General features: G+C 46.9%; 1 protein-coding gene across 1 annotated transcript in view; it reads left to right on the forward strand.

Moving 5' to 3' along the window:
• Window positions 1–23,190, forward strand: part of EML6 (EMAP like 6) — an 884,002-nt gene that overhangs the window by 549,262 nt on the left and 311,550 nt on the right. Inside the window, exons 19-20 of the mRNA XM_085612599.1 lie at window positions 15,340–15,451; window positions 22,296–22,423. Of these exons, the coding sequence (XP_085468725.1) occupies window positions 15,340–15,451; window positions 22,296–22,423 (240 nt within the window). The remainder of the gene's footprint in view (window positions 1–15,339; window positions 15,452–22,295; window positions 22,424–23,190) is intronic.

Consider the following 23,190-nt stretch of genomic DNA (forward strand, 5'->3'; position numbering starts at 1 on the left):
CATATAGTCACTTGTGATAGTCTCTAAATGTAGCATTAATTCCTTTTAGGGAATAGGTCACCTGTCCAGCAGGATCTAGGACGCTAGAAATCAGGGTCCCCCTGCCCTCTGGCTTAATCAACCTGGCCAGTAATTTCCCAGATCTGCCACACTCCACATGTTGCCATTCGCTGTAGTCCCGGGAATCCAACAGGCGCAGCCTATCCCATGTGGTGCTATAAACGGTCTTCACGTCCGCCAGTTGACTTCAGGTGTCAGCTCCTGTTCCTGATGCCCTATCCAGTGACAAAACCTAGGCCTCAAGAGCCTCGGGCCCCAATTGATCGCTTTCCTAGCTTCCACTGTCTGTCCCATACATTGCCCCCGAACTACCACCTTGAAGGCGTCCCATTCGACCAAGAAGGAACTAGCTGTCCCCTCATTCTTCTCAAAATATGTTGCTATAGCCCCAGAGAGTGTTTGTCTAAAACCATCATCATCAAGCACGTTGTGGTCTAACCGCACAGTGGCATGGGGGCCCTTTCAAGTGTAGGGGCGAAGCGTATCAGAAGTGGGCTGTGGTCTGATATGGATCGTCCCAAGTACTCCGCCTCATGCAACATCGGCGCCAACCTGTCTGAACAGAGGAACATATCCAATCTAGTATGTAGGTCATAAAGGGAGGAGTAGTAAGAGTATTTTCTCTTCTGAGAGTTGTGCACCCTCCAAATATCGAGTAGCTCCCACCCCGCAATCCAACCCCTGAGGCTCTTGGCCATCACAGCCGCTGTTGCACCCCTCAACAGGAGAGTGGATCTGTCCATATGTAAATTGCTTACACAATTGAAATCTCCTCCCAATATCAGATCGCCCTCTGCAACCCCAGAGAGTGACTTAGAGAAACGAGTCAGGAATGCAACCTGGTCTTGATTAGGGGCATAAACACTTCTCATCGTCACCTCTCTACCCTTCAGCTTGCCATTGACAATCACATACCTCCCATCGGGGTCAAGTATCGTACAAGAAGCCCGAAATGGTACCCCAGGGCTGATCCACACTAGGGCCCCCCTCGCAAATGCTGGGTACCCAGTCGCATACAATTGACCTCGGCATTTGCGCCTCAATCGAGCAACCTCTGCCTCTGTAAGGTGGGTCTCCTGCAACATCACCACATGTGCACCTCTACACTTTATGTAATTAAGAATACTATATCGTTTTGCAGGAGAACCCATACCCCTAATATTCCAGGTTAGGAGCCTGAACTCTTTGACTTGTCCGTGACTTCCAGCCATTGCAGTTCAGTAATCCGAAATTTATCTGGCCAGGCACAACTTGGGACTGAGGTCTCCTCCACTCCCTCTCTCTGCTCACGTCTCACTAATGTTGCTTTCACTCTAAGCCTTGAACTGTGTTTCTATCCAGGCTTCTTGGTATTCTATGTTCGCCAGCATCACAACCTCCCATGCAGATCCCTTCTTCCCTGCCACATTCTCGTACAGCCCACTTGGCAAAGAGTGTTTGGTTTCCCTTCACTGGTGAAGGACAGCAGACTGTTCCAGCCGGGGCTCATCTGCCACCTGGCCGGGCACGGCTCCTCTCACTCCGGCTTCCCCTGCACAACACTACAGCACCGACCTCCTGCTCGAGGAGTGTCGTGCGACCACCACTGGCATATGGTTTACGCCGTCACTGGGTCTTCTGATGACGCACAGAGTCATCAGGCGCGTCCCCTTGCCCTGCAGAAGTCCATAGGGTCGGCGGGGCACGCGATGTGCGATCACAGCACTACTCCCTAGGTCCTTCCAGTTTTCATGGAGGGGGGATGGCCAGTTCCCCTCTTCCCCGGGCCACGCTCCCAATCCACCTCGCTAGGGGAGAGGGCCCAGTCCAGATACCCCTTCCGGGCGGTGCCTCCTCACCTCTGTTTCCCGCAGCCTGGCCCAGAAAGGCACCTCAGGTCCAGCACATTACCTACCAGCGTCACCAGGCCAAGAATCCCCACCGGAGCTGGCACCGATCGCTTGCGCAGCGCAAAGGTGTCCGCCTGCAGCACCGGCTCCGTTTCCGCAGGGTGTTGCAGTCCCTGCGTGACTCTCCTCTCACCTCCTGAGTCTTTATGTTGGGGGGAGCCTCCGCTGTACTGCGCCGCAGTCCAAATCAGGCGAGGCCTCCCCGGATGCTGCCACCAGCTTGGAGCCTCGGGGCCTACAGTCCCCCACCCATGTATGGCACCGCAGGAGTCCAGAATGCTTGCCCCGCTATCGCCTGCCCTCCAACCCAAGCCTCCGCAGCTGCTCGAGCACGGGTTCCTATGGCGGAGGTGGGCAACTAATTACGTTAGTGCCAATATCGGCCACACTCACCAGCCCTCCCGCAGCAACATACAGGTAGCATAAATAAGCAGACAAGACAACTTTTTGGTGGAGAAAATTGCTGCAGGTTTATTAGCATACCAAATATGCCAACAGGGTGGGTTATCTTACAGGCGTAGGACAGATGGGGCGCCGTCGCACCCCAGGGTTCACCGCACAGACTTCCTGGGGATATTCGGCCTCAGCACCCTTTGTGTTCCTGAAGAGTGTACCCTTGAGTACCTTTCCGCCTCTGGATCACCATGTAACTCCGCCTGCAACACAAATAAAAAGATTAGAACATCCTTCCTCCCCTCACCCTGATACGCCGGGTAAGCGGTAGGAAGGGAGTCGGCGTCAGGGCGAGGGGACAAAGAGGCCGCCAGGGGGCAGGGAAGCACTATATACCTCTCCCAGAACCCCACCCCGGCCGGAAGTGATGCGCGGAACCCCAACAGGGGTCTCTGGCCAAAACACTAGGCTGCCCAGTGTGCCATCTTGTGGCACTAAAGGGGCCGCCCTCTTATGAGGATCCCCTGCGGGGACTTTGTCGGTCAGCCCGCATAGTGCCAATATCGGCCACACTCACCAGCCCTCCCGCAGCAACATACAGGTAGCATAAATAAGCAGACAAGACAACTTTTTGGTGGAGAAAATTGCTGTAGGTTTATTAGCATACCAAATATGCCAACATGGTGGGCTATCTTACAGGCGATCCAAAGGCAAGCCGCCCCTCGCGGCCTACCACCTGATGGGCCAACTTGCATCGTGGTCTTAGCCAATCGGTGCTTAGCGGTTGTGGTGAGGGATACCCCCTCCCACTTCCGGTGAAACATTGGTCCACCATATAACTCACACCCCCCCCCCTACGAGGGGCGGAGCGTTCAAGCGACCCCCTGTTGTACAGGTTTCCAACCGCCCGTAGGACAGATGGGGCGCCGTCGCACCCCAGGGTCCACCGCACAGACTTCCTGGGCATATTCGGCCTCAGCACCCTTTGTGCTCCTGAAGAGGGTACCTCTGAGTACCTTTCCGCCTCTGGATCGCCATGTAACTCCGCCATAGCCCTGGGTGTGGCGACCGTCGCAGCCAGGGCCCCCCACCAAGGCCGGTGCTCCTACTTACATCCCGCTATTTCCAGGGCCTCCCCTAGGTCCAGGAGGAACAAGTCCATGCCTATTCTGGAGAGATGTATCCCATCGTCCTCGAAACACCCTGTGGATTTAGCATGAAGCAAACCATGTCTTATGAATCCAAACCCTATTTGTTCGGTGAATTTACGCATCGCGCAATTGACTCTCCTGTGCGCAGTCTCCATTGCTTTCCCTGAACGGGCTTCCTGCCACAGGAGCCCGGGAGTGATCTCTGACCACCACAGTTCACATGTCCCTAACTGGTTGCTTAATTTGCAAATTGTGGCCTTAATGTTTTGAAGCAGTGTCCTTTTGCCCAAAGTAGCGGCCTATCTTTAGCTATTTATGGTGCCTCTCCCCCTATCCAGCCAGAACAGATCCATGCTTAACTGGACAGATGTTTCCCATTGTCCTCAAAGCACCCTGTGAATTTGGCGTGTAGCAACCCATGTCTAAAGAAGCCAAATCCCCTCTGCTCAGTGAATTAACGCATAGTGCAGCTGACCCTTCTGCGCGCAGGCTCCATCGCCTCCCCCAACCGTGCTCCATGCCACGGGAGCTGGGGGTCAGACCACAAAAGTTCACCTGTCCCCAACTGGTTGCTAATTTGCACATTGTGGTCTTCGTGGTCTTCTTCTAGGGTGCATTACTTCGCCCCACTGACCAGACAATTTTACAGTTCTTTTGGAATGCTCCCTGGCGAACATAGTAATGGTGTCAAAACAGGTTTGAGGGAATATGTGAATGGTACCCGTTATTAGACACTGCACCCTTTCATGGACTGACAACTTACTCAGCCCACCCTGCTTGCTGAACCTTCAACCGGTCACAGATGCCCAGTCCCTGCTATCCACCTGTGACCCTTGATACTTACACCAGTAATGGTGTCAGACTACCAGGTTCTGTGTCTCGTGCTTCGCTGCAGTCCCTTTGGTGGATCCGCTGGGACCCTTCTGCATCCCTGCAAATGCCTTGTCACGAACTAATGCCCTTTAATGCCCTTGCCCATCCCTCAAAGACACCTGACCGCATGATGCCCCCCGCAACTTTGGTGAGGGGTTAATGGGCCCAGCGCACCCCAGTCTGTGTTTCCAACAATTATCCTCCCTAGGGGCTCCAGATAGTGTGAGTGGCTATCACTGTCCTGGCAAGGCATGCCAATGGCCTGTCCGCCCCTTGGTGACTATCCTGCCATGGGATAGGCGACATTAAGCACTGGTGTCCTCGTGTACCTGACGTATAGGAGGGGGAACAACATGTACGAATACCTGCCCTTTCTTGAGCAGTGGGAATGCCAAAACAATCATTCCTCAATCATTGTAGCCAAATTATGCTATGACCCCATGTTCCCCCCAGCTTATTGCACCACAACCCACTAGTTAATTGGCAACTTCTGCAAATGCCTGGCTTCCTGGCTATAGGGCGGGTGTTTTTGTCTCACATGAGCAACTGGTAGCATGCCCTTGTATACAGAGTGCACCTACTCTGCTGCATCGACCAGACATTTGCGCAGGCAATTCTGTTGTTGAATTGTGTTGAACATCTGAATGGTGTCCCTCTGGTTTGTGTGACTGTATGTCTATTGTGCATCCTCCCATGTGTGCCCTGCTATGATTTGTGTGTCAAGCCACAACCGCTGTCCGACTACTCTGCTCCCTATCCGTGCTACTTTATCAGATCAAGAAGTGTAATAAAATTAAATATATGCCTTCGATGGATGAGGGCTTCAAATAATGCCTGCTCTCTTGAGGGAGAATGATGCACAGATGAGCTGGTGGCCATTGTACAGATGTATCCACCAAATACATAAACCTGTAAGCTAGTACTACTGGCTTCGATGCCTCTCGTTACTTGCCTAAGACCACGAAGGCCCCCATATGGCTTTTTTGCCTCGCATCTCGGGTGAACTTTGCCCACTATTTTGACAGAGTACAAATTAAGCGAGGGATTCAAAAGGAATGGTTGCCTTCCCTCAGTTTGTGATAGGGGTGTGGTATGAAACCCCCGGGCCTGGGGACCCCTCCAACAATCTACCATCATCTAATCGGAATAAGGAAACCCTCCCCCTAAAGGGCCACCTGGCAAACATACCGGGGGAAGTGTAAAATTGTACTCTCCCCCCCTTGGGCTGGTAAACGACGGCAAGGAAAGACAAAACTTTATCATATGATCCAAGTATCTTAAAGTAAACAATAGGTGTCCTGCCTTATTAACAAATGAGCCAAATGCACGCTGAACTACTTAATAAAGCCACCCCTTGTCCTAATGCTTCGGGCCCGCACCGTGGGGCTTCCCTTGCCTTGGATTGAAACCTTTAACTAGCATCTTGCCTGGCTAATATGGACCCATAACAATTTAGGAATTTGGACACAGATTTCAAAGAGCCATGCCAGAAAAGAATGTCCTCTGTACATATTGAAATGATTGTTCCCTAACTGTGTATATGTCTTGATACAAATTGAACCATTGTAACAACTTCATCTCAAAGATAATTATTATTGATACTGTGCAAAATGTATTTGATAGTGGGTCAATATAAGAATTGATTTTTTGAATCTTTATTGCCAGATCACAGTGCAAAATTGTATATAGAGGATTTTGGGTTTTTTATTGTTTCCATTCAGTATAAATTATCTGTAACAATAAAATTAATAAAGAATATTTTTGATACTACTGAATAGAGGTTGCATGCGTATGTCTATGACATATAGTATTTAGGTCCATGATTATTTTCAACTTTCCTAAATTGTGATATTTACATTTAGTTATTTTCCCTGATTTAGGAATTTGTGTCAGGGGTACCCTTGTTTTTACACACAATATGGACCCATACCCACAAAGCATTTGCTGTAAACTTTCAGCCAAAACCAGCTTACAGGTGTGTATCGAAACCCAACTTACTGGTACTCATTTATCGACCACAGTAGGATAATGACTGCATGTGCCTGCCAAGCTCTGAACCTGTGACTGTGAGATCAAACACAACCTCCTGCCCGTACAGTACCAATGAATATTGCCCGTAAATTGCTGTTGTGCTGTGCGAGATCTCGGGCTGTCGTTGGGAGCTCCCTCTCTTGTTACCTGTGGTTACTCATCGTGTCACCCAGGAGCTGTGGCCAGCCAGGACTATTGGCTTTGTCGCTGTTTGGTATTTGCAAAGGGAATTAAGCAACAACTGTGGCTATCGAGTAAGAGTATCAAAATTCCACCATTCTGAAATGATCAGACTGAGCCAAGGAAGTAGTACCATCAAGGGATTTTCAAGTATGCTACACAACCCTGGCCAGACCCTAAAGTGACTCTGCGGCGAGGAGGGGGAACACCAGACAGGCAATATGTAAAAGACTAGTATGCCGTTAAACATCAATATCCAGGGATAGAGACTTGTATTTTCAAACATTGGAACACCGCAGCCGCTCACTGATATTACTGCAAGCTAATATCTGTGACACCCGCCACTTCTCATTTTTGAGGCCCTGTTTTGGTCTAAGATACTGATTATGTATGTTGCATGGACCAACTCAATATATCTCAGCAAATAACCAATATCATCCCATCTATCGCCCGCGTGCTTGTACCAATTAACTGAACTGTAGATAAAAGCATGACCTGGTCATCCATGTACCTCACAATGCAAATCCCTTACAGGGGTGTTGTTTATACCTTTACCTTCCTATGAATTATGGGTCTCAACTTAGTGTTTACTTCACTATGCACGTGTGTCCGTACATCTATGTGAGTGAGGAGCTCCGGGTTTAGGACAACCCCACAAGTTGACCAACCATCTAACCCAAATTGGCCTGTTTGGTGCAAACATTCTATATAATTCTTAATGTTGTCCGCCCAACTGAGCAAACTAATCAGGGGTTATGTAGGCCCGCAAAATTAAGTTCCCAGGCTGTTTGTGTTGTTCCTATCCGCGCACCAGGAACCACCCTGCCCCATAAATGCAGTTAAAGTAGCTGCTTATGACGCCAAGACCTTCAGGACTGCGGCTCACTAGAACACGGACTGCGCATGCACGCGGCCGAGAAACTAACCCAAGACTCGCCTGACGTAACTGACGTGTTTCCCCATATCAAGAGGATCAGGTTCGAATATGGTAAACTTAATTACACCTCCCCTAGCCAGGCAGACAAACTAACAGGATACTGCACAACATTTGACTTGTAAAATACCTGACGACAGTGGGCTCTCGCACTGCAGGCGCATGGGAAACATAAGTGACGGCATGACCCCCAGGAAGGTACAGGGGCCCACGGAGACGCCGACCTCCATGTAATGACCGTAATCCCTGGTCGTCGGAAATAATCACTGTACCCTGATGCTCAAAGTGACACCACCTGATATGTAATACGAACAGGCATAATGAATTCTTTCCTCTGCGCTGGGTGCCATCCTTTACGAAGAGGGGTTGATGTTCATGATTCTACATCAATTTCAATTTTAGTCAGGATTGGAGCTGAACACTGTTTTGAGAGCGAATGACCGCCTCAGAACATGAGGCACTGACTGCTCTTGATCTTTCCAGTGCTGCCCGGAAAGGGAGTAATAGGACAATAAACCTTCTGGCTCCCCACCTTGCGTGCTTGACACCCCCGCGATCTGGGGCTCTGCTGCGCGCTCGCCAAGGTTGCCGAACCCCGGCTCAAGTGTCAGCACTTACTCTGGGAGACATCACACCATCGGATCAACATGTGGGCACGCTGTCCTGGCCTGTAACAGCCTTGTTACTATTTTCCATGTTGCTATATCCAAGAAACTGACAGCCCCAAGACTGGTCAGTTCATAGTAGACACACAAGAACAGAACGGCCTGTCTCTGTGGTGCAGCGCTGCGACACCACGAAGAGGTAAGGTCGCAAGAACCCCATTTGCTTGGTCACAATCGGCTGCTGCTAACCCAACCCCACTGCCGGGATCTAAACTCCCCTCAGTCCTTTATTGACGGCTAGTGAACTCAGACTGATGCTGGCCTGTATGTCTATTCAAAACAACTTTATCGGCCCTGCATCTAACAGACAAATACTCAAGCATACACTTGAAAATTCTGCTGTCCCCACGCTCACCCGCTTGTAAACGAATTGTTAGATGCTCAAGAAGGTTGGCTCTATTTGGAGAGCTTTTCTTTGCCTGTCCGAATGGGTGAACCGGTATAGTACTGTATTTGATGAGATTTCAATGCTCCCTGCCAACTTTCTGCTTAGTTACCTGCATGTGCCTCAGTTCACGCTTGTTGTAGCCAATTCTTTTTTAACGTGGCAATGTCAATGACACATCTGTTAACTCCTCTTGACATGAAAATTACAGCAGAAGGCAGATGTAATAAAGAATTTAAACTGCAGCTGAGCACCTTATGGGATTCATATAGCTAAGACCCTTCGAACCGTCGTGGGTAGGTGCCAAGGGAAATGAGGATTACCAAGAGACAGGAGATTTACAGAATGGCGTGTGTGTCTTGTAGGCCATATACAGGCAGCGCAAAGCTCCAGCAGGAAGCTTTTCACTAGTACTGCAGCCGCCCCTGCACTCGTTACCCCTACACCTGAGTCTGGCTGAGACCCCCTGAGAGTCAGAGTGTAAACGGGCAGTTTGGGGGACAATGCTAAACAGCTGGGTTGCTGGCAGTACTCGCAGAGAGAAGTGGTGAGCTCACCCCTGGTATTTCCTCCCCCACGCTATCTCGATCGTGATAGGATTACATTATAAAGTCCGCTCCCAAGTGCACCCAGTCAGCCTGCTACCTAACGTGCCACTGAAGCCGCTAAACATGAAGTAAGCCCACCGCACTTCAAAGCGCTTCAATTCCTATATGACACAGCAGGAGACTCGGTGAGCCGGTGCCACACGCTTTGAATACAAATTAGGGCAGTGGCTCGATTAGTTGATCTCGGTAGGATAACCGCTCACAGTGCCTTAATGTCCGTTCACTGGACTGTTGGATGCTACTGCCACACGCACTTCGGTGAAGTCTCACTTCACTGCACAACAGCTACCAAGGCCCCCAGGCAGGCGCGAAAGTCGGACGGTAATGTGGGCATCGAGAAGTCGGACTTACTCCGGCCGATCGTTGTATCTCCGCAAACTTATGCGGGAGGAGGCATGCTTGCTGGGGCGTCAAATGCAAAAATAACAATTGATGGATGGAATGTAGAACAATGTCATACATTCACCCCAGTACAGAGATCTGGGCCTAAATCCATCGTTTTTTTGCTCACCATGCCGTTCCAGTTTGAACCCAGCCATATGCAAATCAGTCTTGACCCTGTGCCTCATGGGAACAGTCCAGACCGAACTGCCAAGCCAGGTCCTCCCTGGACTGGAAACAAGCATCCTAGGACCGGTTTCTGGCATTTCAGCCGTCTTCAGCCAGGCTTGCTTGATTTTCAGTGGCATGGAGAGCAAGGGACCCACGTCTGGGCATACCCTTTCCACTCGGGGTGACAAATGCAAAAATAACAATTGATGGATGGAATGTAGAACAATGTCATACATTCACCCCAGTACAGAGATCTGGGCCTAAATCCATCGTTTTTTTGCTCACCATGCCGTTCCAGTTTGAACCCAGCCATATGCAAATCAGTCTTGACCCTGTGCCTCATGGGAACAGTCCAGACCGAACTGCCAAGCCAGGTCCTCCCTGGACTGGAAACAAGCATCCTAGGACCGGTTTCTGGCATTTCAGCCGTCTTCAGCCAGGCTTGCTTGATTTTCAGTGGCATGGAGAGCAAGGGACCCACGTCTGGGCATACCCTTTCCACTTGGGGTGACAAATGCAAAAATAACAATTGATGGATGGAATGTAGAACAATGTCATACATTCACCCCAGTACAGAGATCTGGGCCTAAATCCATCGTTTTTTTGCTCACCATGCCGTTCCAGTTTGAACCCAGCCATATGCAAATCAGTCTTGACCCTGTGCCTCATGGGAACAGTCCAGACCGAACTGCCAAGCCAGGTCCTCCCTGGACTGGAAACAAGCATCCTAGGACCGGTTTCTGGCATTTCAGCCGTCTTCAGCCAGGCTTGCTTGATTTTCAGTGGCATGGAGAGCAAGGGACCCACGTCTGGGCATACCCTTTCCACTCGGGGTGACAAATGCAAAAATAACAATTGATGGATGGAATGTAGAACAATGTCATACATTCACCCCAGTACAGAGATCTGGGCCTAAATCCATCGTTTTTTTGCACACCATGCCGTTCCAGTTTGAACCCAGCCATATGCAAATCAGTCTTGACCCTGTGCCTCATGGGAACAGTCCAGACCGAACTGCCAAGCCTGGTCCTCCCTGGACTGGAAACAAGCATCCTAGGACCGGTTTCTGGCATTTCAGCCGTCTTCAGCCAGGCTTGCTTGATTTTCAGTGGCATGGAGAGCAAGGGACCCACGTCTGGGCATACCCTTTCCACTCGGGGTGACAAATGCAAAAATAACAATTGATGGATGGAATGTAGAACAATGTCATACATTCACCCCAGTACAGAGATCTGGGCCTAAATCCATCGTTTTTTTGCTCACCATGCCGTTCCAGTTTGAACCCAGCCATATGCAAATCAGTCTTGACCCTGTGCCTCATGGGAACAGTCCAGACCGAACTGCCAAGCCAGGTCCTCCCTGGACTGGAAACAAGCATCCTAGGACCGGTTTCTGGCATTTCAGCCGTCTTCAGCCAGGCTTGCTTGATTTTCAGTGGCATGGAGAGCAAGGGACCCACGTCTGGGCATACCCTTTCTACTCGGGGTGACAAATGCAAAAATAACAATTGATGGATGGAATGTAGAACAATGTCATACATTCACCCCAGTACAGAGATCTGGGCCTAAATCCATCGTTTTTTTGCTCACCATGCCGTTCCAGTTTGAACCCAGCCATATGCAAATCAGTCTTGACCCTGTGCCTCATGGGAACAGTCCAGACCGAACTGCCAAGCCAGGTCCTCCCTGGACTGGAAACAAGCATCCTAGGACCGGTTTCTGGCATTTCAGCCGTCTTCAGCCAGGCTTGCTAGATTTTCAGTGGCATGGAGAGCAAGGGACCCACGTCTGGGCATACCCTTTCCACTCGGGGAGACAAATGCAAAAATAACAATTGATGGATGGAATGTAGAACAATGTCATACATTCACTCCAGTACAGAGATCTGGGCCTAAATCCATCGTTTTTTTGCTCACCATGCCGTTCCAGTTTGAACCCAGCCATATGCAAATCAGTCTTGACCCTGTGCCTCATGGGAACAGTCCAGACCGAACTGCCAAGCCAGGTCCTCCCTGGACTGGAAACAAGCATCCTAGGACCGGTTTCTGGCATTTCAGCCGTCTTCAGCCAGGCTTGCTTGATTTTCAGTGGCATGGAGAGCAAGGGACCCACGTCTGGGCATACCCTTTCCACTCGGGGTGACAAATGCAAAAATAACAATTGATGGATGGAATGTAGAACAATGTCATACATTCACCCCAGTACAGAGATCTGGGCCTAAATCCATCGTTTTTTTGCTCACCATGCCGTTTCAGTTTGAACCCAGCCATATGCAAATCAGTCTTGACCCTGTGCCTCATGGGAACAGTCCAGACCGAACTGCCAAGCCAGGTCCTCCCTGGACTGGAAACAAGCATCCTAGGACCGGTTTCTGGCATTTCAGCCGTCTTCAGCCAGGCTTGCTTGATTTTCAGTGGCATGGAGAGCAAGGGACCCACGTCTGGGCATACCCTTTCCACTCGGGGTGACAAATGCAAAAATAACAATTGATGGATGGAATGTAGAACAATGTCATACATTCACCCCAGTACAGAGATCTGGGCCTAAATCCATCGTTTTTTTGCTCACCATGCCGTTCCAGTTTGAACCCAGCCATATGCAAATCAGTCTTGACCCTGTGCCTCATGGGAACAGTCCAGACCGAACTGGCAAGCCAGGTCCTCCCTGGACTGGAAACAAGCATCCTAGGACCGGTTTCTGGCATTTCAGCCGTCTTCAGCCAGGCTTGCTTGATTTTCAGTGGCATGGAGAGCAAGGGACCCACGTCTGGGCATACCCTTTCCACTCGGGGTGACAAATGCAAAAATAACAATTGATGGATGGAATGTAGAACAATGTCATACATTCACCCCAGTACAGAGATCTGGGCCTAAATCCATCGTTTTTTTGCTCACCATGCCGTTCCAGTTTGAACCCAGCCATATGCAAATCAGTCTTGACCCTGTGCCTCATGGGAACAGTCCAGACCGAACTGCCAAGCCAGGTCCTCCCTGGACTGGAAACAAGCATCCTAGGACCGGTTTCTGGCATTTCAGCCGTCTTCAGCCAGGCTTGCTTGATTTTCAGTGGCATGAGGAGCAAGGGACCCACGTCTGGGCATACCCTTTCCACTCGGGGTGACAAATGCAAAAATAACAATTGATGGATGGAATGTAGAACAATGTCATACATTCACCCCAGTACAGAGATCTGGGCCTAAATCCATCGTTTTTTTGCTCACCATGCCGTTCCAGTTTGAACCCAGCCATATACAAATCAGTCTTGACCCTGTGCCTCATGGGAACAGTCCAGACCGAACTGCCAAGCCAGGTCCTCCCTGGACTGTAAACAAGCATCCTAGGACCGATTTCTGGCATTTCAGCCGTCTTCAGCCAGGCTTGCTTGATTTTCAGTGGCATGGAGAGCAAGGGACCCACGTCTGGGCATACCCTTTCCACTCGGGGTGACAAATGCAAAAATAACAATTGATGGATGGAATGTAGAACAATGTCATACATTCACCCCAGTACAGAGATCTGGGCCTAAATCCATCGTTTTTTTGCTCACCATGCCGTTCCAGTTTGAACCCAGCCATATGCAAATCAGTCTTGACCCTGTGCCTCATGGGAACAGTCCAGACCGAACTGCCAAGCCAGGTCCTCCCTGGACTGGAAACAAGCATCCTAGGACCGACCATCCTAGGGGCGTAGCAGCGTCGCAAGCACTGGGCTGCCTGCGGACGCCTACGACCTCATGCCACCGAGCAGATGGTTCTCCCCGGGGCCCCTAGCACTGCTCCTGGCAGCGCAAACCGCACTTTAACCCTTCCACAGTGGTCGCCACGCCTGGACGGCGACCTGGAGCCGCTGCCACCTCTGCCAGACCAGGCCCCAGGGATTATCAACCAGGGGAGGGGGCCTCGCGACACCGCTGCCTCCTCTCCCCCGTCGCAGCGAGACCTGTGGATATTTGCAGTCCCAGGTGAGGCGGAGCCTCACAGAGCCTGCAGCTGTGCCCCCACCCCGACATGGGGCCTACCCCGACTAAGCCCAAGGGCAATCCACAAGGCGATTGCAGCGGAGAGGGGGGGTCTAGCCCTCCCCAACCCAGGCAACATCCGGCTCAAGCGGGCCGGAGCCCTGGACCCGACTCCGCTGCTATCGCCTCGGGGAGGCAGAGGAGATCCAGGTTGCATTGTCCATTACCCCGAAAGGGCCCGCTGCTCCATATGCCCTGGGAGCTGACTTACCCACCCTCCCAAGACAGACAGCAGCCGAGGCGATGGCCGGGCTCAGCAGCCCTGCCTAAGGAGAAGGGGAGGGGGGGCGGTGGACACTCACCGAAAGTTCAGCTCCTGAGATCCCAGGGCACGCCAGTCGGCGTCATGGCGAGGGGACAAAGAGGCCGCCAGGGGGGCGGGGGAGGACTATACACCTCTCCCTGAACCCCACCCCGGCCGGAAGTGACGCGCGGGACCCCAACAGGGGTCTCTGGCCAAAACATTAGGCTGCCCAGTGTGCCATCTTGTGGCACTAAAGGGGACGCCCTCTTATGAGGGTCCCCTGCGGGGACTTTGTCAGTCAGCCCGCATTGTCACCTGACTGCAGCCGGCCAGGATATCCCCCTCAGGGCCTTCTCCGGGGATCCGCATCCAGCCAACGACATCACACCGCCTTCCCGTCGATCTGCCACCGGTCCCCAGCGCTACTCTCTCGGTTTCCTGCCCCCTCTTCTGTCGGCCGGGGGTGCCTCAGGCAGCGCAGCTCCGATGGGGTCCCTCCAGGGGTCGCCTCTGCACTCCGAGTGCCCCGGGGAGGTGGGGCCTACAGCTCGCTGATTACTCTCCGTGCTGTATGGCGGAGCTGCACAGCGTCAGGGGGTTCCTTCTACAATTTTATGGCTGCCGGTGTGGAGTCGTGGGGTGTCCACACCTCCGGTGCGCCAAGGAATCGCCCCAGTTCGGATAAAGAAAGGATAAAGTAGGGACCAGGACAGAGCATCGCTAATATGCAGCCTCCATGTCGGATTTCCCGTCCATGCCCCTGCATGGGTGTTTTGAGTGTCCATCAGAATTGATTTTTTTTCATGTTTCTAATTATTCGTCACTATTGTGTTACTTTGTTATTGATTAGGTTCTCTAGTCTTTATTCATCGCCCTTATTGATTAGGCACGGTTCACTTTTGATGGATCTCGAACTGAGTACTCATAGTATTTCATGTGTCGGAAGCGATAAAACCTGAGTTCAGACCCTAAAGAAATATTTTGAATGTATGTAACACAAATGTAATATGAATTGACTACAGATAGCATGAAAAATGTCTGCATGTGTGTTTTTGAATAGCAATGTCAAAAGGAATTTGTTGAATAAAGGTACTGTTTTTATGTTAGCAGATGCTGTGAGAGTCATTTCGGTACAAGTCTTTATTTTTGACTCATCACTACTTTCAAATAATTTTAAATCAGACTTAACCAAAGCAGCAATGTAGGATTTCCATCCCTTGATGCTGTGGTTGAGGTGAGTTTGGCCATTAAGACCATACCAGGATTAACAATTAGAAGGGAGCTATACACAGCTGCTGTTCTTCATCCAGCTATGAATCTCAAACATTCTTCGAAAATAACCATTCTATTTTCTGCAGGGATTTGTATCCGGAGGAAAGGATGGAGTGGTTGGCCTATGGGACGATATGTTTGAAAGATGCCTGAAAACGTATGCCATTAAACGAGCAACTTTGTCATCTACCTCTAAAGGTAGGGAATATATGGGCCCTAAAACTGAATCAAGGTTAAGAAAAGCATGCTACTGCATACTATGTTCTAATTTGTTCTCTGTTGCAAATTCACTCACATGACATGTATTTTTGTAGGGCCAATAACACTTTGTTATTAGCACATAAAGTAGCAACACTTCAAATGTCTTTCTAGGTTATGTTATCCATTCTTTCCTTGGCTTCTACTGTATTAATTTTTAGATCTCCTTTTTTTTTTCCTTGTGTTATTTTCTAAAAGTGATAGAGATACAATTATGAATGAAAAAGAAACCTTTTGGATGATTATAGCACCATGATTTTTTCATGACTATACAAACATAACAAGTTACTTATTTTATCATGTTAAATTGAAATTAACATTGTCACTTAAAAATAAAAATGATCCCATCTATAAAAATGATTTTGGTGGCACAAGACTATGAAACATAAGGCACCAGTCTGTAAGAAACTTGTTTGAGCCTGGGAGATGATATCAATTGAAGTTTAGCTGCTGACATTTATTTTCATAAGGTTTTACACAGGAATAACAAATGGATTGTATCGTGGACAAGGGTAATTTAGGAGAAATAGATATGGAGAAAACTGAAATATAGTGAAGACGGAGGCAAGGGAAACCGGTCCAATTAGCTATTGCACGAAGGAGTGTGTGAACACTTCCTGGTCCCGATGGTTAGAGTAGGAAGAAGCATAAATATTAAGTGTCCTGCCAACCCATAATGGCAGATGGTTCTTCTGCATGAACACGGATACACAATACTAATGAGGCATGCCAGTGCTGTGAAAATATTCCTTATTAAGGTAGAACATTTTTATAATTATTTTTTCCCCAGATAAATAAAAAATTCATAGAAAGTGCAATAAATGAGCCTGGTGTACATGTCCTAAAAACTGTAAAGAATTTTATATAGATAAAAACATTCTGTAACATGAAGAAAAAAAGGGTCTGTTAAAATACATTATACATAACTATAATGTCGTGTTTACTGAATTCAGCATCAAAATGACGAATCTATATGTGAATGCAAGAGAAGTATTCCCTTTCTTGGAAAGGTGTTACTGGCCCCTGCCTCTATGAAATTATTATTTTTTCTTTTGGAAAAACATATAACCAAACCTCTAAAGGGTAAGGCTCTAGGAGCACATTTGCAAGGAAGTTTATACCTCTCTGCCAATCACACATAGCATCTCCTTTTAGCCATTGAATTCTGAAAACAGGACATTGTATTGTTTACTATATTCTATCAAAAAAAGTTCCGGTACCTGGAGGTAGCTTTTCACAGCTTTCACCTTAAATGGTCCATCTCTAGTATTCAATTCCTCATCATCTGTCACAGTTTGTATAGGTTCTCCTAATTGGTGATATAATATTTTGTGTATGGCTTAATACATATGTACATGACACAATGTGTAATGTATACCAGAGGGGACTCCTCTCACTTCTGGTTAGAAAGAATTTAGTTCGAAATTCTCAACCTCATCTAAAAAGGCCTACCAAGCTCAGTCCCCTTCCAACCTCTGAAAAAAGGCCTCTCCTTATAAACAGCACAAACGATTTCTGACTCACAGGCGACTGATACTTTTTAAGCTGCCTCATTGTCGTAAAGTCTCCTACCTGACTATAAGGAGCCAACATTATCCTTCAAATTATATCACAGTCATTTTGGCATGTGTCCTCCCTCTTCTACCAAACGGCCTTACCTAACAAGCAGAAGTACCACGTCCCTGGTTCCACAACCTTCCATCAGATGCCCACACCAATGATGTGCCATTTTGTGGAGAGTTAGAACGTCTCTCAACACTGTAGTTCTGTGTGAATTCCACATCTCTCTCCTACTTCTCCATTTTTTTATGAGTCATGCCACTCACCAAATAAACTATATAGTAAGCTGCCCGTATCCCATTACAACCATATATTGTTGTGTTTGCCAAATTAGTGATCTGCCCATATCCCCTTTTATTGTTAATGTGTAAGACTGTGTTGTTGTTGAAAACATATGATGCAGAGGTTTGGTATAGTCGCCAGACCTCAATGGTATAAAGCCACAAGTGCCAAAAGGGAGCTTGACTCTCCCCAGACACGAAAACTATGTCATGCAATCTAGAGGTATGTATGGCAAGTGGCTGTATGGTGTTGTGCCCTTTCTCACAATCTATAACTCCATAATAAAGAGACATTGGGTTGAGACTCTGTTCCACAGAAGTAGTTATAGGTTCCTAATGGCCAAAAGTCATTGTTTGATGGGTTTCTAGTAAGAAGTGGGATACTGCAGCTTTCAGAACACCTAAGGTAAATGTGCTGTATAGTTCTTATGAAGGGCTGTGTGCCATACCCATGTGAAGAATTAAATGAAGTGGCTCAGTCAGAATGCATGCTTACTTACACCAATGTACATGCCATTGTTGAAAAGGTCTTAAATCAACTATAAGATGAGTCAGAACATAGGTTTCAGCTTGGAGCTTTGCTCATAATTTCCTCATATAGTTTGTTATGTTTGCTCTGTTGAGTAAACAGTCCAGTTCTTGAACCTCTTCAACTTGCTCAGCTGTGCAAACAGTCAGAGATATTTTTGCTCAACTATGTGAGAAAGCAGGATTACATATTTTAATTATTGTAATCCAGAATTACTTCATCCTGTTTCAAAAGCACAATATATACATATATTTACACACATATATACAACAATTATATACAAATGACGAAAAAGACAAACAACTTTCCTATACAGATCACAAGTAATAAATCGTTCATTTCCACCCAGTTAGTCAAAAAAGAACAAGGTGTCCACCTATTCCATACAGGAGGTACACTCTGAGGTAGTCTTATCACACACAATCGGTTCTATTTACTCCCGAACCTAAATTTCAAGATTGTGTAAAAATTAATCAATTACACATTCAATCAAATGATATCATCAGACTCCTCATATTGTAATGTGTCGATGCGGACGCGTTTCGGCCTCCAAAATAATCTTGGCCTCCTCAGGACAAGGGTGAGTGAAGAACTTATGCACAACAATTCCGGGTGCCTCAACTTGCCAACAGGCAATTCTCATAAAGACAGGCAGTCTGCTTGGGATTAAATCATGTGCCACATCCTAAAGTTGAAACACGCACTGCTATAAATATAAGCGACCACCTCTTCCAGTGTCAGGTGCAACTCTTTTTAATGGGAAACCGCAAACTAATCACTCGGACAAGTCTCCATCGTCGTACCGGCAAAGATGCTGCGTTTTTGGTTGAATCACAAAGTATGGCATTTTTTGTAGGGGGGCTACTTAGAGTAGGGAGTGGGTGTCAGACTGGAAGGCAGTTGCCATGGTCCGACTTGCTCATTATCTAGGTTTTAATGTGGCGCTTGACTGTATGTAAACAAATGTTAGGACAAATCATTTCCTTGTTCAGCGTTTGTAATGTCAGACTGAGGTTAAAGGGACGTATAGGAGCAGTGTAACTCTTCTTAAAGAAAAGTTACATCATGAGATTGAAAGCAAGAGAGGCAGGATCATGGTTATTAAATATGTAAAGAAAATTAATAAATTGTTTTCCAAGCATCATCTCGAAATCTGAACTTTTATTATCATTTACCTTTATCCTCTATTTGTTTTGAAAGTTAATTTTGATTTGCACTGGGACTCTAGGTACTCCACAAGCTCCTATTTCTAAAATGTTTATATACACACAAGACAGTGGGCCCAAGTTGTGTTCCTCCAGCGTGTAATGTACCACACACATTTTTTGGGGGGATTTACATTAACCTGGCTAATACATTTTGGAAGCCAAGGTATTAAGGGCTTTATAACCTTCCTTCTCATAATATGATGTATAGTATGTTTACGGAAAAGGTGGTTGGGAGCAGGTGGGTAGTGAAGTAGATCATTTCAGTCTTGGAATAGCTCAGCATAAAGAGGCCCACACAGTGATAAATATGTGTCAGTCTGTACATCTGGTGGAGGAAAAGAAAGATGGGAATGCGAAAGAAGATGTGCTTGTCAAACCTTTTGAACACATGACAACTGATTCAAACCACCAATCCCAACTCTCTAACCACAACCGATCCACCTTTCACTGACTCCATGTTCTGGGGCTTATCCCTTCAAGGCCCTCTATATTGGAATTTCATATCTGTAGACATGTATGCCTCACTCTCTCATCAAGAGTTCAAAATAGCATTGAAAAGACATCTGCTACAATGTGAGACGAGTGAGACCTAGCCCCCTCTGGTAAATAGGTAGATTACATACTTTCATGTTCTTTTAGTTAAAGCACTTCCCTATATTGTGTCTTCATCAATCATTTCACACACTGGTGCAATTAATCGAAACCTAAGCTGTTATTTTTCTACACATTTTACCCACCCTACATTTGCTGCCCATGTATTGCCATCAATGCTATTTAAATGTTAGTTTTAAATGTTATTGTGCCTAAACAAATAAATATAACTTAGAGGTAACAGGAGAAGTCAAATGAGTTAGTGACCTGCCAGACATGTCAAGGGAGGCAATGGTAGTTAACAGTGCATATTGGTTAAGTGTGCTGTTCTTTCCTCTTTAGTCCAATTCAACTGCACATATTGACAATTCATTTTGTAGTATATAGTATTACAAAGTAAGACTGGATAGTGACTACCCACCTCAAGGAATAATAACAACCCTTCTCAGGGTGAACCCTCAAAGTCACTAACTTAACCTGAGCTCAACCCCCTGGTAACTATGGCACAGAGCAGATAGGCTCACCCTATGGCAATGTATAAAGTATGTATGCTGTATTAAAACAGTAATAAAGTTAGAATGCAAATTATAAAAATCCCAAACGGAATAAGTAAAATAGAGTAGAATGTAATAAACAAAATTGAATCAAAATGAGAAAAATCCACTAAGTAAAACTGGAGATTTTTAAAATTGTAAGTACGAATAGCGGTAGAAGCATAAAGTACCAATGATAGTCAATGATCGCCATAGACCGGGACCTAGGTACAATTTCACAATGGGGCATGCGTTGGATACAGCAACCAGGTTTTGTTCTTCTCAAAGATTTGAACTTCTGACTTAGTCCTTTAAGTCCCAATCCACCACAGGAGTACACTTTTAAACTCCCCAGGACCCCAGGAGAGGTACTTAGAGACTTACAGGGTGTCCAACAGTGGCCAAACAAGAGGATCTAGTTCAGATCCCTTTGCCACTGGTCAGCTGGGTAGTTGCAGAACAAGGCCCCTCCTAACGTATTGTATTGTAAGACCTTTAGAGTCCACTATTTTGTCATGGGTACAATAGAGAGCAGGTCCAGTCCTTTAGGGTTCTTCTCAGGTGTCGGACTGCAGGTTCAGTCTTTTTCTGATCTTCCACAGGTCCATCAGTGTTCTGAAGGGGGGGCCTGGAGGTGCCACATTTATACCTTGCACAAACTAGTGGGTGGGATTGTATCCTGGTCATACCCTAACAAATGAGGTAGAAGTGACTGAGGTCAACCTTACCCACTTTGAAATACTTTTAGGTGGCAAACGTCTCTGGCCACTCTAAACATGGGCTCTGAGGGCTGGGTGTATGTGGGGAGTCTACTATGGTAATCCTTGTGTCCTCCCACGTCTAACACTAAAATGCAGTTAGGGACAGTTGCTGTACCCATACTAAATCCAGAGAAAGAAGTCTGATAGAAAGCACTGTTTTCCAGCAACCAGACAGTGGACACACACACATTTTTTATCATCCTGTTTCCCTGCCTTTCAAGTGCATACTCATTGTGATATGTAAATACCAGCTGACCTCTCAAGCAGGATTTGACACTGTACTGTCAAGAATAGACACACTGTGATTGGAGCCTACCTGGCCGTTAGGGGTAGGGGTGGTGGGGGAGAGGGGGGTGTGGGGGACAAAGGAAGGGCCCTGCCCAGGTGTCAGCTAACATTTAAGTGTGACAGTGATGGCCTCTTTTAAGTTAATCCAGCTTCCTGGGCCCACCCCACTGATCGTCCAACAACACCTCTCTAAATGTAATAATGTTTTCCAGTGTTTTCATATAGAACAGGCAGACTCGCCAGCTTTTGGGACGTTTTCACTGTACGGATATGTTTAACATTGCATTCCTACATGTCCTACTTTGAAATGCTATGCACCCTACCTTATGGCCAATAAGGCCAACATAGGGATGACTTATAAATATTTAAAAGGATGGTGTTGACCTGTCAAAAGTGGTATTTTGACAGGGTGAATTTTCAGGGTAAAACTGCCGCAACCAGGCTACACTGGTAATTCTGAAGCCATGTTTGCACTGCCACTGTAGTGCATGGCACAATAGGTGCTGTAGGACACTAGTGCCCTCCAACTTTCAGGATGTGGGTTCATCTAGTACCATATACTAGGGATGTATAGGTAAGTTACATATACCAATTAGGAATATGCCAATTCGACCAGGTTTAAAGGGGAGCACAGGCACTTTACCACTGGTTGGCAGTGTTAAAGTACACAGAGTACTAAATCAAGCAAAAATATAGGGTCCAGCAAAAGGTGAAAAATACAGGGAAGACTACACAGAAAGGCCTAAGTAGTAGTAGCATAACAACTAATTGTTTTTTTGGCTTTCATTATTTGCCATTTTTAGAAAATGTTTAAAAAGATCTCAAACCATGTGTAAATTTGAAACTTTTATGGTAAAGAAAGGATCTAACCGTTTCCTGAGCCATTTGCTATAATCGTATTGAAATAAACACCATAGCACTACTGCTATGATGGGACAAAACAATTAAAATACATATGATTTGTAAAAGTATCATTTGACACAAAATATGTTCTGGTGCTTCAGATAGAGTTCAGCTTAAGTTTATTTTTCAGGTTTACTGTTGGAAGACAATCCGTCAATTCGTGCAATAAATTTGGGGCATGGCCACATCTTAGTTGGAACAAAGAATGGAGAAATACTGGAAATTGATAAAAGTGGTCCCATGGCTCTTCTCGTTCAGGTATTTGTATGAATGTTTGATTAATATGTCAAGTGTTTTATGGTTCCTTTTCAGCAGTTACTGTCCTCATCGGGACTACAGGTAATGTTGGAACACCATGCTGCCTGAGTTTTTGATCTGTACACTATGCCTGCTGTTAGCAATCAAAATGTCCAAGGTGAAAATATACATAAAAATGGAGGAAAACGTGTGAGTATTGACAAGAAACATCAATTCCTACGTCATCCATCATTAGCTTATTATTGAGAGTAATTACCCCCCTCCTGGAATTACCAGTGCCTGTGTTATCGGTTGTTCTGGAGAAAGGGTTGAATTCTGGACTTTAAACTGTTCCACTCGTTATGGGTCCCTGAGCCATATCTTTTGTAGTGGGCCTAAATAATTAAGTGAGCAGATCTTCGAGTGAACTATTGTTGTTTTTCATGAATGCATCCATCACCATTTTTCCTTCTCTATCTCTTTGTCTTAACACATTTTTACTGTAGACTTACAGCCCGCTACCAAGGGCTATACCAGTGGTTAAAGGCCCTGAAACTGATATAGGCCCAAGCTTCAGGCAAGGGCCTATAACAAAGGAGAGGGCCTTTAACAATCGATGTAGCCCGAGGCAGAGGGCTATCAGGCTATTAGAACATTCCACCCTCTAAGGGTTTTAAATTAAAAAGGGTGAGACATGAAGATAAACATTGGAATGTTGAAGCATCGGGCTTGTACCAGCCAATGTAAGCCCGGAGCTTGTCCATTGTCTTCAACTGAGCTCTAAATAA

This window comes from Triturus cristatus, chromosome 6, assembly GCF_964204655.1.
Source record: "Triturus cristatus chromosome 6, aTriCri1.1, whole genome shotgun sequence".
NCBI classification, from domain to species: domain Eukaryota; kingdom Metazoa; phylum Chordata; class Amphibia; order Caudata; family Salamandridae; genus Triturus; species Triturus cristatus.